Here is a 16030-nt window from a genome sequence, read left to right as displayed (position 1 = left end):
AGATGAAGGGGAGATCTCTGACCTGGGAACAAAAGTAGCCTTAAGCTTAGGCTTTTCCTGCTCCTTAACCCTTTGTATAGTCAAGCAGCCGCCTCAAGGTGCTGTTTTAAGGATATACTTGTTCTGCCAGGGGAGTTTGCTCCAAGTCCCGTCCCTGGCTGTTGTGCTTTTCCTTGGCAGTGTTATTGGGCACCTGTTCAGTTGGTTCATACAATGACTGAATTCCTCTTTCTTAGACCCCATTGCACCACTCTTTTGAAACTGAACCTTCACAGTAATTTTGATTTTTCTTATCAATAGTGGATAATTTTAATTTATGTTACATAGACACTAAACAGAAGGTTGTAAAGGACTGATGAAAATGAAGATGTTGATTGAGCTGTAGGAAGATTCTCCTTGGGATGTGGGAGTTCATCTTTAGGTCTGTGGGCTGCTGAATGCAATGGAACAACTTGGTATAAAAAAGCAGAGGGCTTTTTTCCCCCCTCTCTTCTCCTGCACTGTGTTGTTCAGAACTTAAATACTGGTTTTAGTGACTAATATAACTTACTGGGTTTTTGCTTTCTACATCTTCAGCTTATTACCCAGTTTTGAGTTCTGTCAGTGCTGTGTCATTCAGCTTTGTGATTGGATGCAAGGACAGTTGTAGATGGCTAATTTTTTCTGCATCATTTATTAATATGTTAGCTTTAGAAGAAAAGTTTTTTTAGGAGGCAAATCCCAGAACAGATTGATGTGCATATAAACAGGGAGAGACTGAGAGACAATTGTGGAGTAAAGTATCAAAGTGTACTAAATTGTGCCTGCTTAAACAGATACCTCTTCAAGTCAGATGTTTTCAAAAAAATAGGAAAATCCATTTCATGGTGAAGTAATTTGAAGCTAGATGTTAATAGGATAGGGAGAGTCCTGAGGAAAAATGTGTTTTCTGCTTGCCACAGCTTCTTGGCTGATAAGAAAGTTAGGAATGTTTACCTTGCTGATAGCCGAATAAGCCTTTTGAACACTAGCATTAATCACTACCGTAGCATTTGTTACTTTGTGTGTCCACCTCTGGCCAGTGGGGTATGGCAATGCTGCTCTAGTTCTCATTCTTTTCTCTCAGTGACTTCTTGGATTTTTTTCTGTTCCTCTCTCAACTCAAGCTCTGCACTAGAAAACAAAACAGAACCCTGCACTTTTTAAACGAAACTATTTGTCACCATTGTCTCCTTACTCCAAAGTCACTAACAGCTTTCTAATCAAACAAGTTACTCCTTTTCCAGGTGCTGGAGTATTTCACTCGTCTCTTCCTCTTTGAACTCCTGTGTTTCTGTATCCTTGGCTTCGAACTTTCTTTGAGTATGTGAAGTAAATGTGAGCTCAGAGTTGTACTGTGTTCTGCAGATGCTTTAGCAGCCACGTGACTGCTAAAATTGAATCTTCTTAACTGACAGTTACCCAAATTGAGGGTGGGAAGATACCATCTGTGTGTGTGGTTGTTCTGGGTAGGGAAGGACACTTAACCTGAAATTTCCTACTGAGTGATTGCTTGAGATTCAGAGGAAAAAAAATTGTACCTCTAAGTGGGAGGGGAAGAAAACCTTACTGCAGTGATGTATTTCTTCATACTGAGATTCAAGGGGTAAGATATCAGAGAAACAGCCCCTTCCCCTGAATCCCGGAACTACAACAGTAGTTGTCAACTGCTTCTGAGACAAAAAGTAGCGTGTGTTTGGGCGACCTGCATTTCAAGTCCTTATTTACCAAATTCTTCTAAAATTAACTGTAAAATGTATTGTTTGGCTATGGCTATGTGGGCTCTAAAACACAAAACCAAAACAAGCAAATGCCACCCCCCACCCCCAAAACATTTTAAAGAGAAATTAACTTAGGTATGCTGCTCTTTTGTTGTCAAGCTGGAAGATGCCAAAGATGTAGATCTGAATCTGTAACTTGAATTTTAATGCAAAGCTCTTAAATGTGTGTTGGGTCTGATTGATACTTGAAAGCTCTGAGTAGTATCTTGGAAAATCATCCCAGCTCTGTCTTAATGGGATACTGTTGCCTATCCTGAGGCTCTCATTTGACAGATTTTCAGAGTATAATGATCTAAAATTTATATGTTGCAGTCCTGGGTAACTGGGTTATGATTTTCTGGATTGAAAACAAGGTAAGAGGAATTCTGGCTTGAAGTGCTTCAATGCTTTGATTACTGCTCTGATGTCTGTATTCATGTTGGTAATTTTTTGTAGCCATATCACTTATTATGTACATTTTGGCTTTGTATTTTTTAATTAAAAAGCCTGATTTTAGGTTTATATAAAGCTAATATGATATCATTTTGTTTTCTTTGGTACTGATACTGTGCTCTTCTCCTCCTCCCCCAGGGGAAAAATCAAGCTGAAGTAACTCCAACTAATGTTCTTAATGAGTGATAAAACAGTAATGCCGAGCTGTGTGCAGAGATGGTGGTTGTGTCTGCTGTTGGATGATAGGATTTGGCTTCAGAAATGTGCTGGAAATGTGACTTAGAATCATGGAGTAATTAAGATTGGAAGGGACTCGAGTTCAGCTAGTCTAACGCTGTGCTCAAAGCAGTTCTCATGAAATGTGGTTTATAGAATAATTGCAGAACAGTGGGGTCAGACAGAGCTCTGGAGATCATCTAATCTAGCCTCATACTCCAAGTAGGGTCAGCTACGGCAGCTTGCCCAGGATCTCATCCAGATGAGTCTTGAACACCTCCAAGGATCATACTCCATAGCCTTCCTGAGCAATGTGCACCACCGTTTGACCACCCCCATGGCTTTCAAACAAAGGCAGGTGGTGTGTGACTGGAGTTTCCTGTTCTGAACTGTGTCAGTGGCTGTGAAACTGTGGGCACAGCTGTGTGCATGTCATGGGAGGCTGCAGTTTGAGCTTTTACATTCACAGAACTGGCTTACAAACCATGCCACAAGCAGTTGCTGTTGTTGGAGTTGAGATGAACTAATGAGGGAATGACCATATACATACCTGTAACACTTGCATGAGAGTGATGTGAGGGAGGGGATATTTCTGAGGATGGAAACTAGTAGGAGGGCAGTGTGTGCTGCTTAAGCAGTTACTTGTGGTAAAAGGAGTGCTTTTCAAGTTGCATCCTGAGATTTAAAGAATTAAAATATTACACGAGTTTCTTGAAAATCTTGGGTTTGAAATGATTAGAAAAAAAAAAATCTGAGATAAAGTTGATCTTTAAGTAAAGAGAAGATAAGTACTTTCAATTACATGTTAAAATTTATACTCTAAATTTGGAATCTTTAGGTCCTAATAATACTGACCTTGGTCAGTATAGTAGAGAAATGACTTGAGACAAACACAAAGTGCAAGCTATCTGTCCTCCTGTTTGGCAACATCACTTACTGACTGGAGAAACATGGCTTGCCGCTTTGCTTTTTTAGCCTTTCTGTTCTGTTGTGATTTTGTATGTTTTGCTGTGCTGGCCTGGAGTAGTGATCTGTGAAATGCTATTGCAGCTCTTTGGAGTTTGTGATCCTACGTGGTTTCACTGCCAGCTGGAAAGCAAAATGGAAAGAAGCAAAACAGACAAGCATCCCAAACTCTAAAACAAGTTTTCCCACGCCTTAGAGGTCAGGAAGCCATTAGGCTTTGCTTGGCTGCTGGCTGATACTGTTACCAGGGTGTTTGACTGGTACTCTTCAGCTGAAGTAACTTGACCTGAGATGATTTGAGATGGATCTGCATTTGGGTCTTACACTCTGGTTTGTTTTGCCTTATTTCTGAGTGTCAGCCTTGTGCCTTTCATGGATAGCGTGATTCCCTAGGCCTCTGTCATAAACACTTCTGGAAATACTCAGATTTAACTGGGTCTGTAATCCAATGTTTAATTTACACATACTGTCCTTGATTAGGACTTTTTTGGAAGAGGGATCTAACACTTCTGTATTGAGTACCAGTACCACCACCAAAAAAAAACTTTTATGACCCTGGAAGATCAGAGAGCTGACGTGTGAGGCTTGAACTTGAGAGGCCATTCTGGAAAAGTGAGTTATGCTAAACAAGTTGGGTGTTACATGGATGCGGTGAGTTAAATACTGAGCTATTCTTTTAGTTTGAGGAGAACAATGCCCAGAAGTCAGAGCAAAAATGTCTCTTGCATAAAAATTCTTCAGGAAAACTAGAAGTTAGGGACAGTTTTAGATATATGCAGTATCAATGTGTTCAAAATGTAGTGACTAATCTTTGAGAGCAGGAAGCAGTGGAAATTGTATTTAATAAGGTAGTATCCTGTGGAGTGACATGTGATTGTGGAAGCACAGGGAGAATTGTGTGGAATGGTTAAACAGCCTAGCTATTATTAAAAAAAATTATGTATATATTTAGTCCTAGTTCTTCCTCTCAAGGTTGTTATTCATGCTGTAAAGATGACTTCTGTTGTTCAGATGGTCGGTATTGTTGTTGTAGAGACTTTATACTTCTAGAATGATCTAAATAAAATTACGTTCATCTTATTAACATGCAGTGTTGAAAATTCTGTAATTTTTTTAACTTGGATTTCACATTGTTACATGAAGAGCAGCTTTAATAATGGTGCTTTTCCTAACACAAACTTTACACGAGGTAGGCTGTTGAATATATGTGAATATTTGAGAGGAGTGGAACTCTTGACTACAGCTTGGAACCCATGCAATGTATGAAGTACGTAGAGAAAAAATGGCAATGAGCACTACTTTACTTTGAGGTGGTTAGTACATGTTTCTAAGGTTGTTATTTCTGTTTCAGTAGATGGTTGATGTCATCTCTGTGGATGTACATTCAGACAGAAGGTGAGACTAAAGACTAGCTTCTCAGCTTCAGTGATTCTGTGAACATTTTTTTACACGCATCTCAGAAAAGAGTGCTTTAGTGGCTGTTTCCTCCTCCATTTAACACTGCTATGTAAAAAGAGATAATGAAATAGCATCAGGTGCATGTCATTTGTCTCTGTGGCAGTCCCTGAGCTGCCCTGTCTGATCCCTCTTGAGTCTTCTCAAAAATACATTCAGGGAAACAGTCTTTCTCCATGGAAGGAGTGATGATCAAGTAAGAAACCAAGATACAGGCTGTTTGCAAAGTCTGGGACAGAGATACCCCCGTGGTGAGTGTGAAGAGTGTGAGTAGCAGTGTGCAGTTTGCTGGGGTCATCCTGCCTCTACCCTCCTCCTTGGAGGCTACACTTGCTCCAGGAGTTGTCTGCCAGTATTTGAAATAACTGCAGTAACTTTGAGGTTCTCTGTAGAGTAATTGTGGTTCTTTGCCTATGTGTTAGAAAGACCACTAAGACAAAGCTCTCTTTCCAGTTGATAAAATCAGTCTGATAATGGGATTCTGACCTCATTGCATTAATTGCAGGGGAACAACTGTTAAAAAATCGGTCCCCACCCAGTCAGCTGAAGGCTTTTGTGATTAGGCAATTGGAGGGAATCTGTTAGAATTTAAGGTGGCTGTAGTTTAACTAGGCAGGGACAAAGATGAGTATCTGTAGAAAGTCATCTTGCTCAGTGTTGGAGATCTGAAAGATGCTGTGTGGGGAAATGACCTCTTCATTCCTTGCTCTAGGCTGACTGGGGAAGCTTGGGTTTTCTTTTCTATACTTTCTCAGGAAGCTGTGTTTTTTGGATATTGATGTGGATTATGTTGGTTTTTCCTAAGTGAATGACAAATATCACCCCCTAGATGCCCAACAAACTGCAGAAATTGTCACAGTTGCAAATTCTAATTATTTTGATAAGCAAACAATTATTCCTCTACTAAGTCCCTCTAGACTTGCAAACGAACATTGGGAAACTAATATGGCTTGGATTTCAGGAATGTGTAGCCTTAGCCTGAGCTGTTCCTCCAGGTGTAGAAGTCTAAAGAAGGTTCCTCACCTCAGGAACCTTGCATTTTTTTAAGTATAAAGTACTAATTTCTGGCTGTTGTTTGAAGCTTTTCAAATGTGAACTTACCTGTCTTCTCAAGCCTGCGGGTGGCTCCCCTGCTGCTGCCAGTAACAGCTTTTCCGGCTGCAGTGAACTGAGCAATGCTATTTGCAGCATGACTGCATTGCTCAAACTGGGAGCCAGCAAGGTGTTTTGTTGTTTGGTTTTTTTTTTTCTTTTTCTCCTTCAGGATACTTGAAGGAAAAATCCTGATGCATAATTAGAGAATTAATCTTTTGGAGAAGTTCAGTCTTATGTATGTGCACACGTGCGAAGATGCATGTGTGAAGGTAAAAGTCATATGAGCAAAGGAATGTTTTTTTAAAAAGAAAAATGAAAAGCCCAGCCCTTGAGAAGCAGGAAAGAAATGTATTGAGAAGAGGAGTGAAAAATGTTTGTTGTTGTTTGAAGGACCCTTGTAAGCCCTCAGAGGAAGGTTTCTGAAAAGATGTTTACTTTGATATGTTTATTTCTCAGGGCACTTCCAAAGGTGAAAGAGTTGAACAAGATTTGATGTGTCCAAGATTCTGAGCAAATCATAAGTTACATTTCTTCCTCATTGATGAATTGCAACATCATATATGATGTTACCCTCTAAATAATAATAGAAAAATCAACCCACAAACACGTGCACTTGCCATATGCAGAGCTGGGAATACTACTAATTGTCTCTAAAGAAACTATTTGTTTTAATATAATAAATATTTTTTCCATCACTGAAGTCATGATACTACTATTCTTTCTTTTCTTTTTGTTCTTAATACGTGTAGAGAACCATCGGTAATATAGACATAGTACCTGGAGTTAGTAAAGTTCAAAGGCTGTCAGTTGTCCACTTGAATTTCAAAGATACTTAAGGGTCTCTGTTAAATGACTCTAACTCTAGACTGTGGCATCTTAGTATTCTCCTATATTCCTAGGTTTTGGGGTGTTAGGCTGTGTGTATTTCTCGGTTCCTGCTGAGTCACCTTGATTTCCCCTAACTCAGTGGTGCATAGCAGGCTTGGCACCAGCAGTCAGCAGGGCTGGTACTGTTGCTGCAAACCTACACTGTCTGTCCCCACCCCTTAGTTACAAGCAGTGTTTGTCATTTTTGGAGACTTGGGAATTAAGTTCTTACAAGATTCCTGAAATTCAAATGTCACATGAAAATATAGAGCACTTTGGGGATAGTCTAGGAGCAGTATCACAAAATGGATGGTAGCAACAGGCTAGTTCTTCACAGTTATCAGTGTTTAGTAGGGTGAATACTGCACAGGTCTTCATCAAACTTTTTTGGGTCTTTTGTGAGTGAATGCAATTCTTTACAGATCAGACACTAACTCATGTAAGCAGTTTGTGTCAAAGCCAACACTCACCTCAGGCTGCCTTTGAACTGTTTCCACTGTTCCTAATTGGACCGTTTGGGCATGCAGAAGGGATAGAAATAACATATTACTTGCTTTGCTATCTAACTAATGGATATTTGATATTTCTGAGTCTTGTGAATTCAATATGAATGTATTAGTAAAATCTAGGGGAGGTGTTAGCAGTAGATCAATAGAGGAGATAGTGTGAGCAAGAAAATGGAGAAGAACAAAGTGGAAAGACTGAGCTGCTCCGGAAGGGAGAAGGGCATTAAAAGTGGCAGCCCTGGTTGGACTGAGCAGTGGACACCCTGTCCAGGTTTAGAAAGGCTGGTGAGTTTGTGAGGTTGATGTTTTCGAGGTTTGTCTTGGGGTTTTTTGTGAAGTAGTAAGTCTTCTCACAGTTCTCAGAAGCACATTACATAGCTTGTTTATGTTTTTCTTAGTCATGGCCTAGCTGTTTTTGTTATCTTACCCTGCTCCAACTCTGGGTTTGCCAGTTCTCCCAGATCTAGTGGGAGCAGTGCTTAGCTGGTTAAACTGGGTTTTCTTTGTCCTTGCCATATCCAGAGCCATTTGGTGTGTTTGCACTGTGCCCTGTGTCCCGAGCTCCAGCAGGGAGGCACGCACTTTGGAGCTCAAAGCCGTTGAAAGCAGATACCTTGTCAGCCAAGGAGCTCAGGCTGTGCTCTGAGGGGGCCTCCAGCTGCAGATGAGGGTTGTACTTGCACAGCACTGCCAGGACGAGTGCAGTGAATGAACCAGGCGGGTTAACTTCTTTGTTGGTAATTGCAGATAGAAATAAGGCAGCCTATTGCCATTATAATGTGAATGACAACTTTTGCAGTCCTTTTTTGGATTCCTCTGTCATCTTTTACTGAACAGGAGCTACTTGAAGCTTTTTGCTTCAGAAGTTTACTTGCAGAGATAATTCTTCACTTGTTGATGAGATGTTTAGCCTGAGAAGCTCTTGCCAAAACTAAGACAGAATGGGAACATCAGAAATAAGGAAGAAAATCAGTATTCATTGACCGTTTTGCAAGCAAAACATTCTGTTTTGTTTCAAAGGTGGCTTTGTATGTGTACATGGTTACTGTTTCAATATATATCTGGTCTGCTTTTGAAAAACTGGAAGGAAATAAGCTAATTCTGGGGTATAGTTGAATCAATTTGTAATGCAAAGGAGTAACATTTGGTACTGAATAGAGGGGAAATAAAGCTGTTTGAATGAAATATATCCCAATTAAGTCGCACAGGAGTTTCAAGAGAAGTGAACACTGAAAGAGAAATAAGCAGTAATGTAGCACATCCTAACCCTTGAAATAGAGCACAAAATGTGGAGGGGGGAAAAACCCACAGCTTTTTGTGGTCGGGAGAAGAACTTGCTTTGTAAACCCAGCTGCAAATTCTGATGTTCTGAAATGGGATGAAATTTTCAGAGGTATTGATTGTGAGAGTAAACACTCCTACTACTGTTCCCTGATACAGGACTGAATTAAAAGTTGGGAGTACTTTTTGTTGTAGTGACTGAGTTACTGTAAATGAAACAAATTCAGAGCAAAGCAGATTTTCAAAAAACCAACACTGGCATATTGCAGAGATGTCTGTGTTCTGATTCTGTTCTTCAGTTAGCGGATTGCTTATGAGAGGGGAGGGTATGAAGTAAACCACTGGACAGTCCCTCTGGAAAGGTAGAACGTGTAGCAGCAGGATCTTCGCTGTGCATTTCCTGCTGCCTTCCTGCCTCTTTTCAGGCCTTTGGCTCTGCCGGGTTTTCCTCCCTTGTGCTATCTTCCCCTTTCCAAACGTTTGCTCGTCTTGGCTCGCTAAGTAGTGCTCTTTTAAGCAGAAATGCAGGTATGTAAATATTGTCATAATGTAACTGTTTAATCTAGTTACCTTAGAGAGGACCTTGTAATTTCTGCAGTGCTACTGCGTACCAGCAAAATTAGCCTATGCTAAACTGTGCAGACCATTAAATGTGACCTGTATGCATAATACAGTAGCACAGGTACTGTAATCTATAGCTGGGTGCTCATGAATTAGTGGTAATCTGCATACAGCTAGAACAAGCAAAAACAGAATTGTAAGTATATAAGTTAGAATACAATTACAACTGATTGGACTAGCTGCATTTACTGTACACTCAGTGAGCAACCAAGAGAGCCCACATCACAAATGCTTCTTGTAGTCCCTCCTTTTAAACTTCTTTATAGCTTCAAGTGCTGTAATCTGTGTTGCCTATTCTTCCCCCTGCCCCCATCCACAGAAGCACAGGAAGTTCAGATGTGACATATAAAGACAGGAAATGTGTAATGAATGAGCCAGCCCTACTTCTTCTGTAGCTATTCTATATGAATATTAATGTTACTTTTGAGTGTAATTTTCTATTTGTGATATTATACAGCTATTGACAGTGAAATCTAATCTTTAGGACTTTTTCTTTATCCTTAGAGCACAACAATGGAAGAAACAGCTATATGGGAACAACACACTGTGACTCTTCACAGGGTAAGTTCATACAATTGGTTGTGTGTGCCTAATGCAGGATACTGGTAGTTTTTGAAAACAATAGGAAAAAGCCAGATGTCAGGAAGTAAAAGAAAAGGAAACTGTCATAATTCCTTTGTTTAAATTTAGAAGTGTTGTAAAACCATGTGATTGTAGCTCTGTTTGTTGGGTTTCAGAGATAAGCCTGCCTAGGAATAACCGTGCCAGGAATAAAGCTTTAGATTACATCTGTACATTACTGAAAGGAGGCAAAAATCTACATGCTTATTAATGGTTGTGTTTAAAAGTTTTAAAACTTTATTTGCAGGGAGATAAAACAATGTGGTTGCATGTAAACGTGTTCAAAACTGTTATTTGCTTGCCACTTCCTTAAATCAGTGATACACAAAGGAATGTGTACTTGGAGTCAGCAGTAGGACTACTTTTGCATTTAGGTTGACAATTCTCTTATTTGAGTTACTCTTAAATGAAATTGAATTCTGATGTAGCTATTGTGAAACTGTACAAAGAGTCAATAAGGAATGAATTGCTTAGGGAAAGTCAGAACAAGGTGGGATGCCATTTCTGGCTGCAAGTTAATGTTAAAGCAACCATGGAATTATGGTCCAAATAGATGTATTCATTCCAAAAACAGGTAGATGTGAAAGTGTTTTTTCAAGGGAGCAAGTTATATCATTTGCCTTCAGTTTTTCGTCACAGAATCTCAAGGCATTTTAAAATTGTAGCTTTGGTGGGATGAATGGACCTTGGAGGAAAAATCTGTGTGTAGGTCAACTGGTAAGATAATGTTAATTCTCTGTAAAAACCTCTTAGCTGTTGATTCTCATGGGTTTAATGTTATTGATTGAAAATAACTGTTTTGGTACCTGCCCTTTTAAAATAAGAGCAGTTAGACTCAGTTTTACCAGAAAGCTGTCTAATAAACTACCCTGCCACTAACTGCAGCTACATGTTGAAAGAAAAGTATAAATAAAAACAAAAATGTGTTGTGATATTTATCTAGGCTGCTCTTCAAGTTTCCAACAATTTTTAGGTCAGCAAGTTCTTGAGCAAGAATTATTTCTGTGTGTAATTGCCTTTTTTTTTTTTTTTTTTCTTGAAGCTCACCAGTCATCCCTGGAAACTGTGTAAACTCTAACATTTTTACTCATATTACCAATTAAATCAGTATTGTCTTATAGTCAAAAATAAAAAAAAATACCATAGCAATACAGGGTTGGCTGGCAGGCTTGGTGATAGCTTAGTTTCTCTTGAAGGGAACAATTTCCTGGTTAATTTTAGCAGTAACTTCAGTGAAACCTGAAACGATGAGTTTAGTCAGTGCACAAAGGAATTGTGAAATGCTGCAGTATGGTGTTACCTTGAACGAGTTTTGAAATAATGGGTAGGAACCAGAGATTTTGTCTTTGGCTGCACTTGCAGCATAGTCACAAGTTCTACTTATAGTACTGACGTGAAAGTTTGATTTCTTCATAATTTTGGTTATGATCTTTTGCATGCCAAAGTTCTGCCAACTGTACCGGTGTAACTGTCTTGTTAGCTGAGTAAGTATCTCTTCTTTAGGCGTTGAAAGCTAACAGTGTGTACTTTTAATAACTTTAATAGCATTAATTTAGCCAATTAAAAGCAAACAAAGAATGATTTCCATGTGCCAGGTGACAAAACCAGAATCCTTTATTCTTATATTAAATTGGTGCTTAGAATGTATCCTTGACTGGGAAGAGGGTTTACTGGTCAATTCCAGCACTACTCTCAAAAGACTTGTTAGAAACTTCTTTGGGAATGAGAGGTTTCAATTTCTAACCAAGAGTTTTTGTTCCATTTCTTTACCACCCTTACAAGTTCCTGGGCTAGATTGTTACTTAGCTCTTAAAGGATTAAGCCAGTCTTAAGTTCAGTTAAAGCTTATCTGATAGCTACAGTTTCTTTCATTGAGAGATCTTCTGGTTTTATATGCTTCAGTGTAAAGTACTTGAGGAAGGAATCATGCACTTTGTGTATTGTGTGGGTTTGTTCATGCTTAGAACTCAATTCTTTCCCCCAAAGAACTGAAGCTACCTTTCTACCTCTCCCATGCTGCCTTACTGTGGGAGAGTAAACTAGTACAGTGCTTTTTTTGCGTTATTTCTACAGCATCTGACTGTTGAAGTTGTGATGTGACAGATTCTGTTTTTTCAAATGCAGTTTTACTTAAGATACATATTGGTATCTTGTATAATCTGTAGGGATCAGCATCTTGCTATTTCCACACACATCTAGGAGCTAGGCTTAGTTTTCTGAGTGTAGTCCTGTTTACCATTTATCTCTCAAGATGATAGTAGGCAGCAGGATAAAATGAAAAGTAGGTGGTCTGATTTTTATTGAAAAGTTTCTTATATGAGCTCTTAAATTTTCAGAAGGATTTAGGGTTTGATTTGAATTTTTTAATTGGGAGTGTTTCTAAAGACTTTGTATCATTAGAAACCCTTGATCTGACTTGTGACCTTTTTTGACTGCTGCCTGTATATGAGACTGCATCATTTCATGGCCTCTGTAAAAGAAAATTAAAAGTGCAAAACTAGTCATCTTAGTGGTTATCTGATTGGCAAATCTACTTTTTTAAAATAGTGTGGCAAGCAGCAAAGATCAGGTATACAGAGAGTTTCTGCTGACCTTAGCCTGATGATTGTATTTCTTACCATGAGCGGAGAACTACGAGAATTTCTTCGTTTATGGTGTAAGAAAATATAGAGAATATCTAAGTGAAATTTGACATAAATGTCTTGGTTATTATCTTTCTTCTCCCTTTCCTTCCCCACCCAAATACAGTGCAAGCTAAAGCCTGTTCGTTAGAGTAGTGGAAAACTGAAAGATGAAGCAGTGGCATGAGAAAGGAGAAGTACTGCTGTTTTGAAAGGGCTTTTTGTAACATATTTTTGTAGGCTATTACATGCTTTCTTTGACTAGTTAGGTCAAAGAAGACCAACTCTGGTCATAAGTGGTCATTAATACCCTTAATGTCCTCCTGCATGGTACCAGGTTTCACTTAATCCTTGAATCCCAGCCACGATTTCTTGTTGATGTAGCTGGAATATGTCTTTAAAAGATGTCCAGTCTTTCTCTAATGAATTAAAATGGATGTAAAAGAAGCAGTAAGGTGTACCCTTCCCCACTCCCTTACACTTAGCCCAACTTCCTTCTTGGCAGCAGTATTTGCTACCTGCTCAAATCAGTTCTTGAACAGTGACTCTCCAAATCTGTTTTAATACTGTATGTTCCTATTCATTGCTTCTATTCACTGCTTCTATTCACTGCTTACAGGCAAAATCTGGAGCATCTTTTTATGACCTCTGTGTTAGGGGGAAATAGGAAACGGGTTTTTTTTGAGCAGTAATTAATGTCCAAAAAACTGAATGTCATGTGTCTTGCAGCCAAATACAGACTGCCATGTTGCTTCTGCTGTCACTGTAAGGTTATGAAACTCCTTGCTAAAGCTGGGTCATGTTTGTTGAAAAGTCTGAAAAAGAAAAGGCTAAATCTGCCAGGATGAAGTGTATGCTTTGTGAAATAGAGGGGTGGAATAGACTGAAACCTGATCTCTTCCATCCAGCAACTGTATTTTGCGTAGTTGAAAATTTTAGAAGAAATTACTGAGCAAAATACAGCATTTAAATGATAATATTCTCAAAATGTTTTCTGGGCAATGATGAAAGAGCTAGATCGTTTGCAGATCAGTTATATTTAGAAAGCTTATTTCCCACCCTTGCTGCTTCCAGGCAGAAATGTAACCATCACTCTTGTATCTTGAAATATCTAACAGGGAATAACTTTTCAGAGGCATTGACCTTGCTGTAGTGGCAGGTCACCCTAGAGGGAAAAGATTGAAGCAAATTACTTTTGTTAAGATGCAGATGATTTGCAAGTGCTGACAAGGTTTTGATGTATTTAATGGTACAAGTGATCTTGCTATTATTCGTAAGAACTGAGCCTGCAGTCATCCTCCTGTGTGCTGCAGTGCTGTCAGTGCCTGAACTAAGTGAGGTCAGGCTGGGTAAGTCCCATCCTGTGAAACCTCAGAGAACGAGAGGGGCAGGAACGAGAGGGGTTTGAGTCACTGTTGCAGCACAGGGATATGGGATGTTGTGCTTACTGAAGATCGAAGTCTTACTGATGAGCACCTGAGGTGCAGGCCTTAAAAGTGCAAATGAGAACTCTAATGTCTTGGAAGAGATTGGTAGTTAGACTGAAACTCTCTGCCTTCTAAAAGTGTTTGTTTATTTTTAATCTGTCTCCTGTTATTGAATTGCATAGCAGCAATTGGTTCATTGATCCTGCTTTCTTTCAAAAACTTGTATTCATCTCATTCTGTGTTCGATACAGGAATGAAAATTGTGACCGTTAGATACTGGAAAGTAAAAATATTTCTTTTGTTACATTATAGGCCCCTGGATTTGGATTTGGTATCGCAATATCTGGAGGAAGAGATAATCCTCACTTTCAGAGTGGTGAGACATCAATAGTTATTTCTGATGTGCTGAAAGGAGGCCCAGCAGAAGGACTGCTACAGTAAGTGCCACACTGTACCCTGACTAGAGGGCATTCATCTGTGTTAGTAGTAGCTTAACCTCCTAATTGTTTTGCTCTCAAAATATACCTATCTGTAACTGTGTAGTAGGTTTGTAATACAGGTAGTTTGTTCAGAGACAGCTATTCCCCAATATTTTTTTCTCAACATAAAGTGTTTATACTGTGCATTGTGATGTTTTTCATTTAGAGAAAATGACCGTGTTGCAATGGTTAATGGAGTTTCAATGGATAATGTCGAGCATGCGTTTGCTGTTCAGCAGCTGAGGAAAAGTGGGAAGAATGCCAAAATTGTAAGTGAATGACTTGAAGATTTAAAATTCCATAGTTATAAAGCAAAAGTGAAATGGTGTAATATCTGCTGTGAAATACAGGTGTGATGGAACATACTTGAATAATACCTGTGTGATGCTTCAGATTTAAATGATGATCATAGCATGTTTATCAAGTAGGTCACGCAAGATGTTTTTTAAAATGTGAATGATGATGTTTGCACAGTGTGGCACTGGATACTTCAGATTCCTTTTCTTTATGGTAAAGTTCTTCTCAGATTACTGAATTTTGGGAAACAAGCTTTGTTTAATATTTGTTCATGTTCTTAGATGCACTTTTACCGAGTTTTTCAAAGGCTAGTGTATGCTAAAGGACTTTACAAGCTGTTCAGGCACTAATATGGTTCTTTTTATGCTCAGTAGACAGTTTACCAAAAAAGAGTATAATTACCTTAATTCCTATAATTTTGTAGGCTTATTCTAAGTGGTTTGGTTTTGAATTTTGCAAAACAGAACAGGTCATCACCAAAGGGTAATAATCCAGCTTTCTGTAGAAGTTTAGGGTTTAAGTTACAAAAAATAGAACAAAAAGTAGAGAATGTTTAGAAGTTTCTTAATTCACGGAAACAGACTTCTCAGGCTTGTAGAAAAGCTTTTTTGCTGACAGATTTTTAATGCTCTCATGAGCTTTAATGCAGTTGAAAAAAGCACATGATGTGCATTTGTAGATTGATAGCAGTTCTTTAAAGCTTTTAGAAGGCAACGTGTGGCAATCTGTGCAGGGCTCTCAGTATCGTAAGTAGTGTGTAGATTTATGTAAAGAAAAGTAGTTAATGGAAACTGTACAGTAGAACTTGGTTCGGTGCTGTAACACATGGCAAATCACTAAAGAGGGCTGGGTCATTCTCTGGAAGCAGCTGTCTGTGTTAGTGCAAACCAGCTTTGATCTTCTACCGTGTTTTGCATAAGCATTTCTTTGGAAGATTGGAAGCCTTGAAAGCTGAGGAGAATTACTGTCAATAACGCACTGAGGATACACTAGATTACATGTTAAGCAGAAGAGGTTTTTAGCAGTGCCAGTAACTGATGAGTGGATTTAAGCACAGAGAGGGCATTCAAATATGCAACTATGAAGACAGATTGTGTTGTGCTACAATGTCTGATTCTTATCCTTTTGCCACTTCTGCAAAAGTGCAAAAAAAAAAAAAGAACTAAAACAACTTTAAAAGCAACTGTAATCTGTATAGATAAGTCTCCTGTATTAATTTGATATAACTTTATAATGAGGATGCAACAATCAGAGCATTCACAAATAGATCTGTATGTTTTGAGTTTTGGGCTTAACTAGGCTTTTGACATTTAGTGACGTCATTATCATTACACAACCAGAGGCTGA

General features: G+C 38.9%; 1 protein-coding gene across 1 annotated transcript in view; it reads left to right on the top strand.

Moving 5' to 3' along the window:
* Positions 1-16030, top strand: part of TJP1 (tight junction protein 1) — a 161251-nt gene that overhangs the window by 108638 nt on the left and 36583 nt on the right. Inside the window, 3 exon segments of the mRNA XM_032699759.1 lie at positions 9743-9799; positions 14220-14344; positions 14553-14655. Of these exon segments, the coding sequence (XP_032555650.1) occupies positions 9743-9799; positions 14220-14344; positions 14553-14655 (285 nt within the window).

Source organism: Chiroxiphia lanceolata, chromosome 12 (assembly GCF_009829145.1).
Source record: "Chiroxiphia lanceolata isolate bChiLan1 chromosome 12, bChiLan1.pri, whole genome shotgun sequence".
Taxonomy (NCBI): Eukaryota; Metazoa; Chordata; class Aves; order Passeriformes; family Pipridae; genus Chiroxiphia; species Chiroxiphia lanceolata.
This window is presented reverse-complemented; position numbering and strand designations above follow the sequence as displayed.